The sequence below is a fragment of the Mus caroli genome, unplaced genomic scaffold (genome assembly GCF_978045245.1).
Source record: "Mus caroli unplaced genomic scaffold, Mus_caroli_1 scaffold_3, whole genome shotgun sequence".
Classification (NCBI taxonomy): domain Eukaryota; kingdom Metazoa; phylum Chordata; class Mammalia; order Rodentia; family Muridae; genus Mus; species Mus caroli.
Genome location: NW_028227258.1, coordinates 7,164,475 through 7,184,659, shown reverse-complemented (window position 1 = coordinate 7,184,659; position 20,185 = coordinate 7,164,475). Strand labels below are relative to the sequence as shown.

The window sequence follows — 20,185 nt, the reverse complement described above, 5'->3', positions numbered from 1 at the left end:
ACTTCAGGGGAGGGGTTTGCAGCAGCTCTCAGGAATGCAGAGCTGGTCTTCTGGTGCCTTTCCTCTGTTCAGAGGCTTTCTGAGCAGGCAGGGTTGGAGAGAGGGAAAAGAATGGAGTTTATCAGACCATGAGGAGGTGGGGCAAGGCTGCTGGCAAGGACTGTGCTTTTTGGGAACTGAATCAGATCAGAGGTGAACTGGGGTGCCATTTTTTGCATTCAGCTATGCCTGTTTTATTTGGCAAAATCAGCCTAGTAGTTTTGACAACTGTTTAAAGAAGCCCACTATGGAGAGGCAGACTAAAGCATATACACACGCAGGCACACACTGTATACACAGTGGCTGGGATTAGGGAGGGTTTATTTTTGTAAATGGAAGTCAGGTGAGGCTTGTCTCTCTGCATTAGATCTGTTCACTGTCACACTGGACAAGACGCCACTGGTAGAAATGGAAACACTGGTACTTAACTGCCACACTGGTGCTTTCTCTGTGAGAGAAGACAAGGTTCTGCTATCTTTAGAATCTCACAAAGAATTGCCTTATCCTTACGACTTCCACATCGGTGCTGCAGGGAAGCCCTGCTAACTTCCGAGTGGTCACACGCTCCGACTCAGAATTCAAGGTGTGTACTCTCTCACCGTGAGCTGTCTCCTGTCTTCTTTCCAACTGCACTGCTCCTCTTCAGCTAAACCCTGACGGGCACCTGGGACCTGTAGGTAGATAGTTTACCCATGCCAACAAAACAAAACAAAACAAACAAACAAAGAAAGCACTGGCAGAAATCCGGAGATTTCTGAGGACAAAATGTCTGCCTCTGGCACATCATCGCAAATTTCTGACCAGTGAGGTGGCTGTGGTCTTCTTTCACCCTGTGAATGAACCTAGCTGGTGGTCCCTTTATCCAGACTTTTTCTCTTTTGTGGAAGGATAGCTTTACTCCTGTGAGTCGTGACCTATTTGGGGTCAAATATAAGATACTTATATTACAATTCATAATAGTAGCAAAATTACAGTGATGAAGTTACAGTGGAATGATCTTATGGTTGGGGGTCACCACAACACGAGGAACTATTATTAAAGGACCGCAGCATTAGGAAGGTGGAAACCCACTGTTCTATGCTCACAAGAGGCCTGTTAGCCAACTGACCTCGGGTAACAATCAAACCCACACCTGCTGGATGTCCACAGGGATGACACAAAACAAATCAAGACACCCCAGAAGCATTCTCTCTGAACTTACCTCTTACGGAAAATGTCAGAGCATTTAAAAATGACACTTTTATATCTCCTGAAGTCCAGGGGAGGAAGGAGGTGACATGTGTATGTTACTAAGGGGACGGCCATGGCGGGGAAGAGGATGAGGAGGAAGATAATGGTCACTGCAGAATGTGACAGTGAAGGGCCATACTGGGAATGAGCCCAGAGAGGGCTTTGTAAACAATGTGTTTGAAGTAAGGACCAAAAGAAGTAGAATGGCTTTCTCCTTCTGGGCCAGCGTTGGTGATAGGATGGCAGTGTTTGTGTTTTAGCTGTCTGTGACATCCTCTGCAGCACCCTGAAAAGTGCTTCAGATCAGATAGCAAACGCTCCGTGGCCCGGGCACAGGTGAGCGGTCAGCGTTCTGTATCCCAAGGAAGCTCCTGCCTAGGCACCGCCTCTAATACTGGTAGGGTCATTAGCTGCACACTCAGCTCAATCGATGGAGATCACATGTGACACAATAGAGGTAGCACCATGAGGGCAGGCAGAGACGTATAGGGAGCACTGAGCAGAGGTGAAGGTCAGGCTTTCTAACCCTGGTGGTTTGAAAATGCTAAACCCAGGGAGTGGCACTGTTAGGAGGTGTGGCCTTGTTGGAAGTGAGTCACCCTGTAGGCAGCTTTGAGACCTCCTAGTGCTCCAGCTCCACCCAGTGCAGAAGAGAGTGTCTCTTCCTATCAGTCTTCAGATGAAGATGTAGAACTCTCAGCTCCTCCAGCACCATGCCTGTCTGGACACTGACACACTCCTGCCTGGATGATAATGGACTGACCCTCTGAACCTGTGAGCCAGCCCCAATTAAATGTTTGCCTTTATAAGAGTTGCCTTGGTCATGATGTCTCTTCACATCAATGAAACCCTAAGACACCAACTCAGGCTAGGGAAGTGGGCACTATTCAAAGGTGTGGCCTTGCTGGTGGAAGTGTGTCACTGTGGGTGTGGGCTTTGAGAACACGCCCCCCCCCAGCTGCCTAGAAGACAATCTGCTTCTGGATTCCTTTGGATGAAGATGTAGAACTCTCAGCTCCTCCTGCACCATGCCTGCCTGGATGCTGTCATGCTCCCACCTTGATGATACTGGACTGACCCTCTAAACCTGTAAGTCAGCCCTGATGAAATGGTGTCCTTTATAAGAGTTACCTTGATTGTGTGTCTGTTCACAGCAGACACCCTAAGACACTATCTACTAGTGTGTTCTGCAGAGTTCCTTCCATCAGGGCTGTGTAAAGGGTTGTGAGAGCTGCCAGGCACACTGCCACTCCCCACACTGGTCTCCTGGTGAGGAAGTGGGCCTTTGAGAGGCCATTTGGTCACAGGCATGGGGCATGTGTCCTTTGTGAAGAAGGAAGAGGCAGGGGGTTACCTGCCCGGTGCATTAGGAGATCTGAACTCTTCGAATAAGCTGGGAACAGAGATTATTCTTCCTTCCTTACAGTATACGTCATCCCAAGATCCCACAGAAATAGAGAATAAACAATGAAAACAGCAAGAAGCTAACATTTAACAAACGGCCTAGTAATAATCGCTCCAGCAGGCATCATGAATGGGCGACAGGGTTGATAAATTATAATGAGAAAGGATATTTGCATATTCTTAAAATACCACTACAGGAAACTCAAGATAATTATAACTTTGCACAGTTTCTATAGCCAGGACCTTCCTGAAAAACAAAGCTGGGGTGTGAGGGAGAGAAGGCACGAAAGGGCACATACACATAACCAATGGGAGCACACACAGAGCCATAAGGTTAAAAACTAACTGCTATCTAAGATTTCTTCTAGGTAAGAAATCAGAAAACAAAACCAGAACCCAAATACAATGGAAGAGACAGAACAACAAAGAGCAAATGTAATCAAATAAAAAACAACATATAATCAGTTAGGAGGGAAGCCTATTATTAAAAAAAAAAAAATGAAATCTGATACTGAATGAATTGATGGGGAAAGCAGACCAAATCTTAACTCTCAATGCCCGTGACGTGTGAATGAGACACACTTGTGTGGGATCATTGAAACCGCACCTTTCAAGCCAAACTAATGGCAGGTGTTTGTTTGTTTAGATGAAATGAGAAGCCAGATAATTCAACAGAACAATATGCAGGGGGACAACTCCAGTGTTCATCTGAGAATGTTACTCAAAAGTGGAGCAAAGTAAAGATGTGTGTGACAAGCAAAATCTCTGGATTCCATCCCAGAAGACCCACCTTTGAAAACAGGAGACTGAGAAAAAAAAGAAGCTCCCACCGGGAATATGTGTGGGCAAATGCGCAAGACTACTCGTCGTGCATCTTAAGCAGAGAGAAGCTCATGGCTGTCACAATAAAACAGTAAAATGACCGAGAAGAACACAGCAGCGGGAGGGAGGTGATCAGGGGCTGCTCTGACACTTTCCCAATTTCTTCAAGGTGTTAAAGTATTAGTCACGGGAGATTAGAAGTCAGAAATAAACACTGCAGAATGACCAAAACATTCCTAGGAAAAGATGGACAAAGATGTGGCACCTCTGTGTCAGTTTCTTTTCTGTTGTATGATAAACAGCGTGGCCAGAGAGACTGGGAGGCATGTGACAGGTGCCTGCAACAGAGACTGGAGAGCACTTCCCTACAGGAAGCCAGGAGTGACCCTGAAGTGGTCGGTCGTACAAGGCTCAAGACTGCCCTTAATGATGTACTGCCTCTAGCAAGACTCCACCTAAAGACTCCGTAACCTTTCTGACAGCATCACCAACTGGGGCCAAGTATTCAATACATGAGCCTTTGGGGGACATTTCTCATTCAAACCATTATATAGGACACTTCCAACCTGTATTTATGAATTAAAAGACTTTATATCAACAGGAATGAGTTGCCCCCCCCCAACAGATCCACTAACCAATGCATCCCCAGTGAAACCCAATGTTTCTGTTTATTTAACATAGAGCTCATCTTCCTGTAAAATTACATAAGCTGGATGGGAACACGGATTGAGCATGGGGTTGTATCTGGATGAAACGTTAAAATCGGCCAAACAAAGCTGTGGGATGAAGTTGTCCACCTGGGTGAGGGGACTGGCTGGAGAGAAAGAGGGAAGTGGCGTTGCCACTGGGCTTTGGCCTTGAGCATGGGTCTGTAATGCTCAGTCTGTTTGCATGCATTCGTGAGCTCGCTGATTGGTAATAGTAAGGTTTAGTGACTTTTAAAAAAGGATATTAAAACAAACAAAAAACCAAAATAAGCAGGATGTTCCTCAGAGAGAAGGAGTGAGAGGAGAGTAGTAACCTAAAGACTCTAGACTTATGACAAAACTTCTGTAATTAAGGGGCAGACAATTGGGTTAGCCTTGACTATAATACAGACAGCAGAAATAAACACCCACATTTATAGAAACGTGATTACGGGTCATGGGGAGAGCGAATTGTTCAGGAAGTAGTACGGGGCAGTTGGAGTCTGCATAAAGAGCAGTGACTTTTATCACAGTATATGAAAAGGAAATCTGGGACACCATATGAGTGGCAGAAATTTTGAAAGTTAAAACAGAGGGAAATACTAGTCAGGAGCAGTGGGGGCTCATCCAAAGATAAGATTGTGCTGTGGTCACATCAGACAGACAACGGCTCTTCACCAGGAGAGGAGAAGAGACAAGAAGATACTGGAAAATACTGGCAACACACATAATCAACAAGAATAATATCTGTGGCAGAGGATATACTGATGGAGAGACATCCATCCACCCCATAAAAGGCACTGATGACAGACCAGAGAAACAATTCCACACAAGTCTCACTCAGTGAGTCATCAAGTTTACTGTGGTTACCACCACAGCAGCCTGAGTCCCTCAAGGGCCTTGTCACCAGAAAGCCCAGCCTAGCACAGATGACTCACAAGAGTTCCATGCAGGAATGAAGACAGCTTTGTTAATGAGAGAGTGTCTCTCCCCAGCAATTGGAACTGATTATATAACCTCGGGCAGAGGACTTTGAATCTTGTAGTTTTCAGGATTTCCTGAACCTTGTAAGTTTCCTTTACTTGGACCTTGTTTGTTTTGCTTATTTCCCAGGTCCCTGGATCCTCTCACTTTGCTCCAGGATGGAGCATTTGGAAGTTTGGAGGAAATAGCTACACATGAACTAAGAATCCTTTAGAAGGCAAAGGAAGTGAAGGAACTCAGTGGGAAAGCAGTCAGTGGTGGCAGCCATTAGCAGATGGGCTAAACTACTGAAAGGAAAACTCTCATAAGGAACGGGAAGTATACAAATTAAGATCACTGTGAGATGCTTTGCACCTACTGAGGTGGCAGAAACTTAGCTGCAGATACTCAGTATTGGTAAGAATCAGCCGCTGGGAGGACAGAGCCCAGCCACTGTGGAAGTCAGTCTGGTGACATCTTACTATGAAGTAGTTTTGCTGTATTTTCAGCCCAGCATTTTCAATTCTGGGTATACCTCTAGGAAATTACTATACATACAGACTAGAACGTTCATGAATTTTCATAATGCTGTAAAAAGTATACATTGTAGATATTAGTAACACCTGATAACTGGAAAGATTAGGAAAAAGTAAGTTGTATAATGTGTTGCAAACTTCCTTCTCTGTTGAGTTGCTACCTTGTGGCCATCAAGGACAATGCACTGACTTCAGGGAGAGGGAGGGAAGAGCATGTATTAAGTGGTAGAGAAAGCTCCTGATAGCAGAGAGGGGACCCAACTGTAGGCTGCTGACAGAAGCTGTTTCTGGAGTTCATTTCTGGGCTTGGATGGGCTCAGATTGCTTTGGTGTATACAGATTAGGTGAGAGGTAAAGACAGCGAGGAAAGGGCTCTTGGACTGCCTGGGCTCTGCTCCCACCCAAGACAGACAGCTGATGGGAGGATGTGAGCATTGGGCTGTCTCAGGACCTGGAGGTTGGAGGGAGTCAGTTTCCATGGCCCATCTCCTACCTCAGAAGATTTCTGCTCACAAGCTCTAGTCACAGCCAGGATCCCTTCATCGCCATGTATTCCAGGACTCTGTTTATGCTTGACCTCTGTGGGTATGCAATACACTGGTATTTCACAATAGTGAAAATCAACTAGTTACAGGAAGCGAAAACAATTATGCTTAGGGGAAAAAAGTGAATTTCAAAAGACTATATGAAGTGTCTTGGCAGTTGTATGATATTTATGCATATGCAAAGCCCAACAACACCATATTCGTAGATGCATCCATGACTAATAAAACGAGGTAGAAAGCAGCAGCGTGGAGAGCAGAAAACCTGAGGTTTGGAGCAACAAGGAGGTGGCTTCCAGGGTGGTATGCCTGCTCTACAATTTGCATATTTGAATATTTAGCAAGTATCAAGTATTACACATTGAATATTCCCATATAAATTATTACCTGTAATATTAAATTTCTGCCCAGAACAATTGGTAAAAACAGACAGAAACTCCAGAAATAAGCTGTCAGGCTCCTAATCTGCTTTCTGCAGGAAGCAGTGTTATGGCTGTGGAAAGTTACTCAAGCATCTTGTGCCTCAGTGTTTACATCTGTAAAATGGGAACTGTGAAAATATGTTGTTATTCTGATTGCTAAATGCATTTATAGAGGAAAAGCCCACAGCAAAGTTGTACAATGAGCCTTTGCCAAGGGTCAGCTTACATCTGAGGGCCAGCAACTTAACACCCATTTGTCTCAGTTTTCTTATTTGCAAAAGAGTAGGGGAGGTGGGAGTGTGGCAAGACAGAGTATGTCTTGTCTGTGGCACACTGGATATTTAATAGTAGTGTGATGTAACATTCTAACTTACCTTACTGGATTTCCTAATTTGGAGACTGAAGAACTAATTTCATGGTGAAGAACCAGACATGTAAAGATGACCGCACGGGGAGTGGGCATGCTCCCTGGGACAGAGAGATTCTGTTTGAATTCCTGTTAGAATCGCTTCATTTGCATGCTGTGCACCAATGTGGGAAGATGTCTGATTCTGGTCCAGGCACAAGCACTGTCCCCCTCCTGTGCTGCCTCCAGGCCTCCTCCTCAGCTTCAGCAAATGAAACTGAAACTATTGATGGAGAATGGGGAGGGCAGGCAGTGATGGAGTGGGCCCAAGCTCAGGAAGATACCCTTGTCCTTTGGAGAGAAGCCCCGCCTGTGGCAGCTCACCAACCTTTAAGGCCTCTACTGCCACCTGGAGTGACAGACTCCAGGAGCTGGCCCACTGCAGAGCCTGGGGTTCCCTTCTTGCTCTGTCCCTCACCTCCTGGGAGGGATAAAACTCTGCATCTGCTACATGGAAACAAAAGTGTTTCTGCTTTTATATTGTGCCCCTGCCCCCCATTTTCTTTTAAGAAAAAGTGTCCTTGATTTTCATGTGGCTTTCCTGCTACCTCCACCAAGCTGTCAATCAAGGTGGAGGTGAGCTGTAGCTCATTTCCTTTCAGCTTTCTTTTGTGTTCCGCTGCTGGAGCCAGAGTCCTCGCTGCTTTTCTGCCCGTCTGCACATGCTGCAACATTTGTCAATATTACATTTAATTTGTGCTCAGAGCACTTCACTAACGGCGAAAACAAAGCTCGATGAACTTTACCTTAGCCGCGCGTTCAGTCCAGCCAGCATTAGCAAACCTAATGAACTGGAAGCTTGTCCTACCCAAATGTAGGCCAGTCCTGTTGACTGAACACACTGTATGTTTAGAAACTGACCTTGTAAAACCCACTTGAAATTTATCTACCTCACGACCCAGTGACTCACTTGTTCTTCTACAATAGAATGAATTTGTGTCCAAGTGTCGATCCAATGCGTCAACATTAAAGAGATGAACACCAACAACAGACATTTATTGAGCGCCTATTGTGTGCAAGGCACTGTACTAGGTATGGGGCTACAAAGACAAAGAAAAGACAGCCCCTGCCCTCAAGGAGCTTACAATCTAGTCTAACAGACACACATAGAAAGACAGGACAATCCAAGGTAGCATGTCATACTGGGGCACAAGTAGAAAATGGGGTCTCCGCCTTTTATTTTATTTTATTTATTTTTTTTTGCATTTACATTTTAATACCCTGAGTAGGTGGGGGAGTGAGCTTTAACCAAGTTACTCCCAAGCAGTTCCAAGCCTTGTGGAAAGTCTCACCTCTTTCCACTTCAGAGTGTCTTCTGGTGTGTGCTAAAACCCAGGCAATCTGTAACTCTCCTCTGGCCCCACCTCCTCAGGCTTTGGATTTTCATCTGGTTTTGAGAAACTTCAGAGAGGGTGACGTTTTGTCCTGCTTTGACCAAGATGGCCCTACTTTTAGGACTTAAACTCCCTCCTCCTCTGTTCTAGGCCAGGCAGGGGCACATCTACTGTGCCTTGTTTTGTAGTGGGATCGACTCTGGGACCTACTGCTCCTCTTCTGCAGGAGGCTCGACACTGAACCCATTCCTTAGACAGGTCTTGAGTTACCAGCCCATCAGGAATAGCTGACCAATCCAACACTGAGGCCAGAACATTGAGGGCAGAAGGATCTGGAGAAGTAGATGGTGAAGACACGGGGGCTCAGGAGAGGCAGGAGGATGAAGGACAAGGCTACTCAGTGTGAAATGCTCAGAACCAGAGAGAAACTGGGACCTTCGTCACGGAGACCCAGAGTCACTCCCCAGGGCAAACATCTGGAGAGGTACAACACCGGAACACAGCATGTCTGCATCCTAAAAGAATTTCTACATTTCCCCTCACTTCCTACCATTCATTTGCCTTCTAAAAGTTCCTTGAAATGTGAAATAATCATGTTTATTTCAATATGAGATTCTCTGTCTCCATTCTAATTGAGTTCAGGTGGTTCTTTGGAACACGAATCTGGCAGTGACCTAAGGGTACCAAGAGGCCACACAAGTGTATCCTTTAGGCACAGGGCTTGGCAGTCTTTTTCATTTGGTTTTATGAAGGTCTGAGCTTTTCTTAGGACCTGTGTGTCCCTGAATTGATCTGTTTCTGTGCCCAGTCTGAAGGAGTATAGAGCAGGATGAACAAAGCAGGGGGCTCAGCTCCCTAACACCCACGTATGCGGATGGGAATCACACAGCCAAGTCCCCATGCAGCACACTGAATATTTACCTCCTAATGTGCTTTTAATGTGCGCTTTCTTGGGTGAATATTTACTGTAGAATATTAAATGTGAGATTCCTCTTTTTATGGGCCATTTGAAGTGATTGATTCTGTTTGCGAATTCCTGTATCTTTGCCCATAATGGCTATCTATTGTAATGGCCTCTGCCAAATGTTCTTGTGTTGAAATAACAGAAGCCATGGATCGCCCAGCTGTGGCATCATATTACTGTGGTCTTAAAAGCTGGGAGGAGGCTGATGATAGCACTGGGGAGGGATGAGAAAGGTAACATATCAAGCCGAGCGAGCGGGGCTCCAAATACCCGGGAATCACTGGGGTCTGTAAGCAGGGTTGTGTGTCCTGTGTCAGAGCGTATGTTTAATGGTGTTGGGTGGCATTAAGTTGGATGGTTGTGAAATGATAGCGGTAAGACATGAACTCAATTGCCCACAACCAGGTCCATCAGCACAAGCCGTCCGCTCTCGGCGTCTTCTTTAATGCAGAGGTAAAACTGTGACCCAAGTGATCATTTCTTACACTTAGCTACACTATATTATAGCTACAAGTGAATTTAAAATATTTTTCTGTGAAAGAGCCAAGACTTTGGGCATTTGGTTGCTTTTTATTCTTTTGAGTATTTGAGGGAAAGAAATTAGACAAAGGGCGTATCTTGATGTTCATTGTGGGCTTTTCTCCCTTAAACACACACACACATACCATACACACCCACATATACACCCCCACACATACACACACCACACATACACTCACACCACACACATATACATACCATACACACATACCCAAATACACCCACACCCACATATACACACACCACACAGACATACACACACACCACATCCCCACATACACATACTAGCCCCCCATACCATATATATATATATATATATATATATATATATATATATATATGTATGTATATGTATATACCACCACATACACACACCACATATATACACACCACACACACATATATACACACATTGCACATACACACACATATATACACACACAAACACACACAAACACATACATACATATCACACCGACACCCATACACCAAATCACACACAGATATGCACACTATTCCCCCCATACAGACACACACACACACACACACGCCACCCAAAGATACTCAGACGGTAAGATGGTAGATCAGGTCAGGTAGTATTCTTACCCCTTGGCAGCTATGCTTTTCCAATATTCCATAAGCATATGAATTGCCAATGGGACCACTTACATTTCAACAAATAATCTCTTGGAGGGATTGTGAAGTAACCTGTCAATCAATTGTGCAGTTTACACCCTTCTTCCTGTGTATATAAGAAGACTAAACAGGAGGTTCTGCTATGGTAAAGTAAAATTCATTTTCCTACAAAAACTCAGAAGACACTTGAAGAATGAATTCCATTATGCTTTGGACAGCCATTTAACTTTTTTCTTTTTCTTTTTTACTGACTTTAAATAACTCAAGCCACACCACAATAACACTTTGTCTTTGCCGTCTGAATACCTGAACTGTATCTGCATCTCCACAATGGCACCCTGCATAATGAATAGTTCTACTTAATGAAAGGGAATGGGACATTATCACTAATTAAAAAGATGGGAAAGAACTGGTGGTGTGAGACACTTTATTCACACGTCCTGTCCTGTTTGTAGAGCAATGCCTGTTCCCTCACGACATTAGCTGCTGCCCTCAAGCCTGTCATTAGACACACTAAAGTCCCTTTGGCACTATGTAAAGAAGAATCGAGTATTTCTTACACTTCTGAGCGATACAAGTTTCTAAAATGAAAGTCTCTAGTACTACTTGATCGTGGATTTGAATGGAGAGAGGAGTCCTTCATATTATTCCAAGACTTGCAGCCGGTGGGGTGGAACTGTTCTGTGTTCTCAAAACATGGGCAGCTCTTGGCACCGCCTCCACCCCCTGCCCCCAATTTCTCACTTTCTTAAAGAATCTACGGATAGTAGTTAGGCAAGAGAGCCCCAGGAGGAGGCGTGATGTCTACCCAGAGGACCCTGGCATCTCCACCCTGACTGGAAGTTTCCTCCTACTGTCAGCCCCACATCAATCCAAGGGTCTAGTCCTCCTATAAACAAGAGGCTCTGACAATCTTAGATTTGCAAGAGGAACTTGGAATTTTATCCTACATTCTAAGGAAGGGGGGAGTAGAACTCAAAGAGAAATAGCTGTATTATCAGTTGCTACTGAAAAAAAAGTAAGGGTATCTTTAAATTTCTCTCATTAGCATCTTTTTGTTTTAATAACACAGGTTTTGGGTTTCAATTTTGTTCTTTTGGACATTTATGTACATTCGTTATAGCTGTTTTTGTTATGAAACAGCAAATTGCCTGAAGCGGAGAGGTTCAAACAATGTTGCACATTTCCACGTCAAATACTGATTTCAAGCTAATAATGGGCATTGTGAATTCAGTAATTCATCAGCCCGATCCCAGCCCATTCCAACCACCATTCAGGATTAAAGAGTCAGGAAGAATAAATTGCCACATAATCATAATCTATAAAAATACTGCCTAGAGTACACTAAAAAACTCTCAATAAATAAATAGCAGACATTTGCTTTATGAAAATCATTGGAGATGTGCTCTTCAGAAGCATGTCCATACTTTCAGGCCTTTTACAAATCACAAAGTCTGACAAATGACAGAGACTATAGGTCACGTTAGGTTTCTGATAGAAAAGTCTTTTGACGTGGGTATCTGTAAAGAAATGCAACTAAAAGTGGCGGGCTGCTCCCTGTTCAGTTTCGAAGGCAATACTCCCAGAGACCTGGGGTGTTCCTAGCCATGGCAGTGTCACTGAATCAAGGCTTCAGTTGCTCTTTCCAAGAGACAACACTCATTAGCATGTATGCGTTCTGGAATGTTCTCTGGCCGCTGGGATCTGTCCATGGTGCTGAAGGACGCCGCTCTTCTCGGTCGCCCATTCAGTTCCCATCTGCCTACCTAGAGTTTAAGTCCTTCCTCTCCTGCCACACAGCGTGGACACCGCTGTTCACCACGTTCACCCCTCAGAACACAGGCTTATCCTCGGCATGATTCACAGCGGGTGATTCTGGTTTCCAGTCTGGTTGGAAAAAGTGAATGTTGAATGTCCGTGCCCAGTTCTTAAACACCCGTTTCTCTGTAATGAAACGGTGGTGACTGCCCTTGCGTCCTCGCTCGTGAGAGAGGTACATTGTACATTCATCGGGTCCTGAAGGCTCATAGTAATGATAGGGTACGGAAGGATGCTTTGGGTCCCTGTGGGAGGAAAGTGGAACAACTGTTAAAGCAAAAGAGAGGAAAATAATGCAAACACCCAAGCCATACCCGACATGGAACACACTTTTTCAGTGTTGCTGCAATAAGCTGATAAACACAAACCATATTTCCTCATCAAAAGAACGTCAGCTGATGGTTTTTTTTCCTGGCGTTGAAGTAATAAGAAAATGGAAAGGTTTTGAGGATGTAAAGCAAGCATAGCATCAAACAGAGAGCTCAGGAACGCGCTGTGGGATGTTCAGGTTCCAGGGTTTAGGCACAGCAGGGGCACAGTTACACTTGTAGTTGCCACAATTATTAGAAACCTCTGAAAGCCTGAGAACTTTGGAAATGAAACCAAACCAAAACCAGGCTGTTTCCCTTCCCCACTGCAGCAGTCCATTTCCACAGGGACTTCCATGATCAGGCAAGATTTAAAGGGCAGTACTTGATCTGGGGCATCTCTGGATTCCTGCCCTAAGGCATTCCAACCTGGCTCTTTCAGCCACACACACAGAAAGCTCTGGTTGTCAGTTATATCAAACCTCTCCCTACCTCAGGGCCTTTGCATTTCAGGATGACCACCGGTCTGGAATTTTCTTATGAGCTCATCCTTCCCTCTGTTGGGAATCAGACAGATCCTCCTTGTGATGGTTTGCATGAGAACAGTCACTGTGGGGTCATACATTTGAATGTTCAATTCCCAGTTGGTGGACTGTTTGTGGAGGACTGGGAGATGTGCTCTTGTTGGGGAAAATGGCATACTGGGTGAGAGGGGGGTGGTCAAAAGTCCATTGTCTGTCTGTCTGTCTGTCTGTCTGTCTCAGTCTCTGTCTGTCTCTCTCTCTCACTCCCTCTCCCTCTTTCTGCTTCCTGTTCATGCATCAGGATGTAATCTCAGCTACTGCCTAAGCCCCACATCTGCCTGTGTGCTGCCAGGCTCCCTGCCATGATGGTCATGGCCTAAACCTCTGAAACTGTGAGTAAAACCGAAGTTCAATGCTTTCTGTTTGTTGTAAGAGGCCTTGGTCATGGTTTCATCACAGCAATAGAACAGTGACTAAGACACCCCTCAAGGGCCTTTGCGCATACCCCTTCACCCCACCTGTCATTTTTCCTGTTTATTGCCTACCCTAAGAACAGGGATTCACTTCATTTCTGAGACTATGCCTAGTGTGGAGTCAATAAACAGTATCTGAATGTCTGTCCTTGGAGGGAGTGATCAGCTGAATGCCATGTCACCATAGATGTTTTCTCCTCCAACAATTCTAAGTTTGATTTTATCAGGTAAAAAAGAAGACAGACAGACAGCAAGCAGCCACTGTTTCATTCCAATTGTTGTAGACGGGCCATTTGTCTAGAGTTTGGTGTCTCTTAGTTCGGAGACTCTCAGCTCTCCCTTCCCTTCATGGGAGACTGATGCCCTAGCATGTTTTTCTATATCTCCCACTTCCACCTCCAATAAAAACACTCAATTGATTTCTTCAAGGTGGTGGACCCAGTTCTGATGTGTGGGTTGGGGGAACCCCTAAATGTGCTCTGGCATTAGATTAATCTCCATTTTAGAAAAGCACTCCCTCTTCTGGACTTGAACAGTAGGACAATTTCATCAAGGTTTTGAGCAGACAACCGAGGCATATCCCAGTCTGCTGCCACATATATCCCAGGACTATGAATGCAGCCTAATGTAAGTGTAGATCACTGTGGTGGTCTGAATAGGAATTCCCATGCTCACAAAGACTCATTGGCCCATAGAGAGTGGCACTATTAGTAGGTGTGGCCTTGTTAGAGGATGTGTGTCACTGTGGGTGGAGGCTTTGAGGTTCTATATGCTCAACCTAAGCTCAGTGTGATACACACTCTCCATCTGCTACATTAGGATCGCGATGTATAACAATCAGTCCCTTCTCCAGCTCCATGTCTCCCTGCAGGCTGTCATGCTTCCCGCCATGATGACAACAGACCAAACTTTGGAAACTGTAAGCTAGCCCCAATTAAATGTTTTCCTTTATAAGAGTTGCTTTGGTCATGGTGCCTCTTTTCACAGTAATGAAAACCTAACTAAAGACAACCATGATGTCATGTCCCAAGGTCAAAAGGTTCGACACTCCTGCTAGAGACTCCAAAAGGCCCAGGATGCTGAATATCTTGCAGTAGTCTTTCAAAGCCTGATGCCTGGGGGCCCTTCTCTAAGAACAGAAGCTCCTGTCCCCCAAGATGCTCCACCTCCCAGCAACTCTCCTATTCTTTTTCTTTGGAGAAGATCAATACTCAAATGAGTAAGAGTAGCAGCTTTCCTAGATCAGAGATCAAAGTCTTTTATCAGAAGAGGTGTCAAGTCTGTAGCCCCAACAACAATAAACCTCTGGGCAGCTTCTCCTCTTAGGTTAAAATTGTCCCAGGAAGAGAGGTTTATTTGTGTCACCTCAGCCCAAATGCTGTGCTGAGTCTAATAATCCTGTCTCAGATCAGGGGCTGCTCACCTGCTCTGTCAGTCACTGCAGATTTCTATACACCCTAGACCTGGAATGGTTCAGTAGGAAGCATTTCCAGTACAGGAAATTCATGTTGGAGAAAACTCAGGTTGTAATTGGCCACTCCTTACAAACAACAACCAGGGAGGGGCAGAACAGCTGTCTTGGTGAGTCCTGCATGTAATCTTAGCACTTAAAAGGCTGAAGCAGGAGAATCATTGTGAGTTCCAAGCTAGCTTGGGTTATAGAGTGGGACCTTGTCTAAAGCAAACAAATATCAAAACATAAAACAACAGCAATAAATAAGTAAATTAAACCTCAAACAAGAAAACAAACTCCAAGAAGTAGGCTTATGTGAAATCCATCTCTGCAGGTTCCTAGAGCAAGATTTGGAAAAGGAAGGCTGCCAAATTCATTCTGCCATGCTATTACAGGGGCTAACCTTCTCTTTCACATCAATTCAGGTTTTAAATGTGATTCACCTAGGTTTTAGGCATCTTATTGACATCAATCTACTAAGGAAACAATTAGGTTGCTAAAAATATCGTGTGATTGATGTAGTTCCTAGGAATAGAAGATAATTGGAAGTCAGCTAAAGGATGCGCAGGATCAATTTCCTTATCCAAGAGGACCATCTCTTTGAATGAAAGCTTACTGGGCTCCATATTGATCACCTAGAGGGAGATTAGATTTATGTGTTTGGGTATCATGGTTACACAGGTGTCCAAGTGGGCCATTCTTAGAAGTAAAAATTGTTTTTGCCTTTTAACACTTTGTGGTGGTTTGAATATGCTTGGCCCATGGGAAGTGGCACTATTAGGAAGTGTGGCCTTGCTGGAATAGGTGTGGCCTTGTTGGAGGAAGTATGCCACTGTATAAGCCAGCTTAGAAGGCTTATCGTGCTCAAGCTCCACCCAGTGTGAAAGACACCCTTTTCCTGGTTGCCTTTGGATGGAGATGCAGAACTCTTGGTTCCTCCAGCACCATGTCTCCCTGCATTCTGCCTTGCTGCCATGATGATAATGGACTGAACCTCTGAAAGTGTAAGCCATCCCCAATTAAATGCTTTTCCTTTATAAACCTTGATCATGATGTGTCTTCATAGCAATGGAAACCCTAAATAAGACAGAACTTGGCACCAGGGGCCTGGGGTATTTCTGTGATAGGCCTGACCATGCTTTCATTTGGAGGAATGTAGATTTGGAAATTTGGAAAGCAGTGGCATGCTTTAAGTGGGAGTTAATGGGTCATCCTAGTAGAAGCATGGAAGACTGTGGTGCTGAGGGAGATTTGAACTGTGGGGACCTGGCTCTAGAGGTTTCAGGAGAATTTTAGTATGTGTCCTAGGAGAATTTTTGAGACTGTTCTTGGGATATTTTGGTGAAGAATGTGGCTGCTTTTTGCCCTTGTCTGAAGAGTCTAACTGAGGCTAAGGTGAAGAGACTCAGATTAAATACATTGACAAAGGAAGTCTCAAGTCAACCAAGTTTAGACTCTGTCCTGTGGTTTACTCTTCTGAGGAACATTTTGATAAGGCAGTAAGCTTAGAAAGAAAAAAAACAAAAATGTATGGTTCAAGTATTAAAGGGACAACAGGAAGTGCAATGGAGGTAAATCCCATGTTCAAGGATAATAAATGGAATGAAGGGAGTGGTGACCTCAGGCCAGGATCCTAACAGCTAAGCTTATTGTTTATGTGTTTACAGTTGAGCAAGGGGTAGTTATGACATGTTAGGGGTATCATTACCTGGTTACTGTTTTCATTTGGACTTTTGATCTGAAACTACAATCTGTTTGTGATGGGCACTGTGTGATGGGCACTGTGATGAACAGTGTGATGGGCACTGTGTGACGGGCACTGTGATGGACACTGTGTGATGGGCACTGTGTGATGGGCACTGTGATGAACAGTGTGATGGGCACTGTGTGATGGGCACTGTGATGGGCACTGTGTGATGGTCACTGTGTGATGGTCACTGTGTGATGGTCACTGTGTGATGGACACTATGTGATGGTCACTGTGTGATGGACACTGTTTGATGGACACTGTGATGGTCACTGTGTGATGGACACTATGTGATGGTCACTGTGTGATAGACACTGTGATGGACACTGGGATGGTCACTGTGTGATGGGCACTGTGATGGACACTGTGTGATGGACACTGTGTGATGGTCACTGTGTGATGGACACTGAGATGGACACTGGGATGGTCACTGTGTGATGGGCACTGTGATGGACACTGTGTGATGGACACTGTTTGGTGGACACTGTGATGGTCACTGTGTGATGGACACTGTGTGATGGTCATTGTGATGGTCACTGCGTGATGGACACAGATCCAGAAACTACAATCCAGAAATCGAGGCACACCTGTGATCTAGATCTTAAGGCTGGAAGACACATGCCTTTGATCTGGATCTTGAGGCATAGTGACCATGAAAATTTTCAGCCCAGGCTTTGTGTTACATGCCTTTACTCCCAGGCGACAGAGCCAAGCAGATCTCTGAGTTCAGGGCCAGCCTGGAACAGAGCAAGTTCCAAGTATAGAAGAACTTAGGCACAGGCATGGTGGTACAAGCCTTTAATCCCAGTCCTCAGGAGACAGAGGCAGGCCGATCTCCAAGTTCAAGGTCAGTTTACAGAGCAAGTTCTAGGACAAAGAAGCGTAGGTAGTGAAGGATGTAATAAAACAAGGGGGCCATGTTATAGCTCCAGCAATTAGCAGAGCTCAGCAGCTTTGGCCATGGGGCTCTGGCTTTAGAGTCCACAATAAAAGGGATTACTGGGACAATTGATGCTGGCTACTTGGAACTAAGAAATGAGCAGTTCTCAAGAAGAGACCAGCATGGCTGGAGAGATGGCTCTGTGGTTAAGAGCACTGACTGACTGCTCTTCCAGAGGTCCTGAGTTCAATTCTCAGCAACCACATAGTGGCTCACAGCTATCTGTAATGGGATATGATGTCCTCTTCTGGTGTGTCTGAAGACAGCTACAGTGTGTTCATACACAGAAAGAAAGGAAGGAAGGAAGGAAGGAAGGAAGGAAGGAAGGAAGGAAGGAAGGAAGGAAGAAAGAAAGAAAGAAAGAAAGAAAGAAAGAAAGAAAGAAAGAAAGAAAGAAAGAAAGAAAGAAAGAAAGAAAGAAAGGTAATATCTTCTGGGAAGTGTTTTCTGAGAGTACAAGGAAGCCGTATTCCAGATGCAGATTTTGTACTGGCAGACAGACTTGGTGATACGTAAGAATCAACCAGGTGGTACTGGTTTTGAAGGCATGAAGGGGTCATGGAGAACAGCTGAGGAGGCTTGGCTCTGTGAGAGGCCAGGAAAAGCCATTGGTGGAAGAACTGAAGTTGCCAGAACTGAAGGGGCCATGCAAAGAACTTGAGGCTTGGTACCATGAAGAAAGCCTATGAGAGGCTATTGGTGAAGCTTGGTTTCAGTGGAAGACCCCAGTGTATTGGAGATGCCAGTACCAAGAACAGCAGCAGCAGTGGAGCGGAGTCAGCCAGAATCTAGAGTGCTACAGAGGGCAGAGCTGGAGAAGTGACGCCAACTCTTTTAGGAGCCTAGAAGATCATGTGTAGATCCCAGACATTGGAACAAGAAGCTGTGACATTGAACTTGCCTTAGAGTCCTCAAGATGTTAGAGATGCCAGAGCCATGGGAGAGCTGCCAAGGAAAGCTACTAACAGGGAGAAGCATTGGCTCAAGAGAAACAAGTTTGTTGCAGTCAACAAAGATGAAAGGAATTGGAGATCTGAAGAGTTGTTTTGGGTTTTTGTTCCTGTTTGGATTCAGTATCTCCTCCCTATGATGTCTTGGAATGGTAATGTATATCCTGTGAGGTTGGGACTGTGTGATCTGCTTTTTGATTTTGATTTCATAGGGGATTACAGCTAAGAGATTGCATGAATCTCAGAAGAGACTTTGAACTTTGGACTTTTCAACACTGTTGAGACTGTGAGTGACTGTGGGGACTTCTAAAGTTGGACTAAATGTATTTTGTATTATTCTGCGTACCCAGTAGACTCATGTGTTCCAACAAGCCCATGGAGTGAGGGGATGGAATATGTGGTTTGAATATGCTTGGCCCATGGGAAGTGGCACGATTAGATGGCTGGGCCTTGTTGGAAGAAGTCACTGTGTAGGAGGGGTTTGAAGGCTCCTAATGGTCAAGTACCACCCAGTGTGGAAGAGACAGTCTCCTCCTGGCTGCCTGCAGATCAAGATGCAGAACTCTCGGCTCCTCCAGCACCCCATCTGCTTCCATGCTGCCATGCTGCCCGCCTTCATGGTGATGCACTGAAACTCGGAAACTGTAAGCTAACTCCAATGAAATGTTTTTCTTTACAAGAGTGGCCTTGGTCATGGCGTGTCTTCACAGCAATGGAAGCCCTAACTAAGACACACTTTGTCCAGGGAATTAGAGAGCCCTTGGCTGGGCTCAGGATTACATAGCCGAGGTAGGGTGCAAACTGCCCCCAGAATGAACATCTGCCTTCAGCTGCAATTCACCTTTCCACACAGAAAACCCTTCCTGGCTTTATCCTTTTGTTACATCTCCATCCTGCCTTCCTAAAGGCTGTGCACTTTTCTTATTCCTCATCCCATGAAAACCACCCATGTCTGTGGATTTTAACATGTAAAGTCTGTATTTAAAGGGATGCGGTGGAGCACTTCCTGTCTGGGCCAAGGAAGCGGAAAGAGGCTGGTCTGGGGCAGAGTGGTCTAGAGTAAGTTCCTTCTGGCTACCTTGACTCTAAAGCAAAGAGTGAGTTCTGCAGAACAACCGGAAGCGGGCTGGTTTGCTCGTTCTTATTAGAGAGAGCAGGTGAAGAGATGGAAGGAATTAGCATTTAATGCACATGGGTGCTTTAAGGAAATCTTACCGCTAGCATGCGGCTCCCATAGATTCTGGTTTAAGTCATAAGGAGAGGTCCCAGCACAAGTGGGTTTTGAAGTGCCTTTAAGTTTGAGCATCAAATTAAATAACAGCACTATTGGATAATCAAACTCATGAGGTGAGATAAATATCTACAGTCAAATGAGGATTGCAATAGAGACGTGAAAAAATAGAGAACTGGCTGTTTTAAAAAGAATTACAGAATAATATAAAAAAGGG

The 20,185-nt window shown here is 44.9% G+C and overlaps 1 protein-coding gene across 1 annotated transcript in view; it reads right to left on the bottom strand.

Moving 5' to 3' along the window:
* Window positions 1-8,060: 8,060 nt before the first annotated feature.
* The window catches only part of St6galnac5 (ST6 N-acetylgalactosaminide alpha-2,6-sialyltransferase 5), a 168,438-nt gene continuing 156,313 nt past the window's right edge, over window positions 8,061-20,185 (bottom strand). The window contains exon 5 of the mRNA XM_021158846.3: window positions 8,061-12,587. Within this exon, the coding sequence (XP_021014505.1) occupies window positions 12,356-12,587 (232 nt within the window). The 3' untranslated portion in view covers window positions 8,061-12,355. The remainder of the gene's footprint in view (window positions 12,588-20,185) is intronic.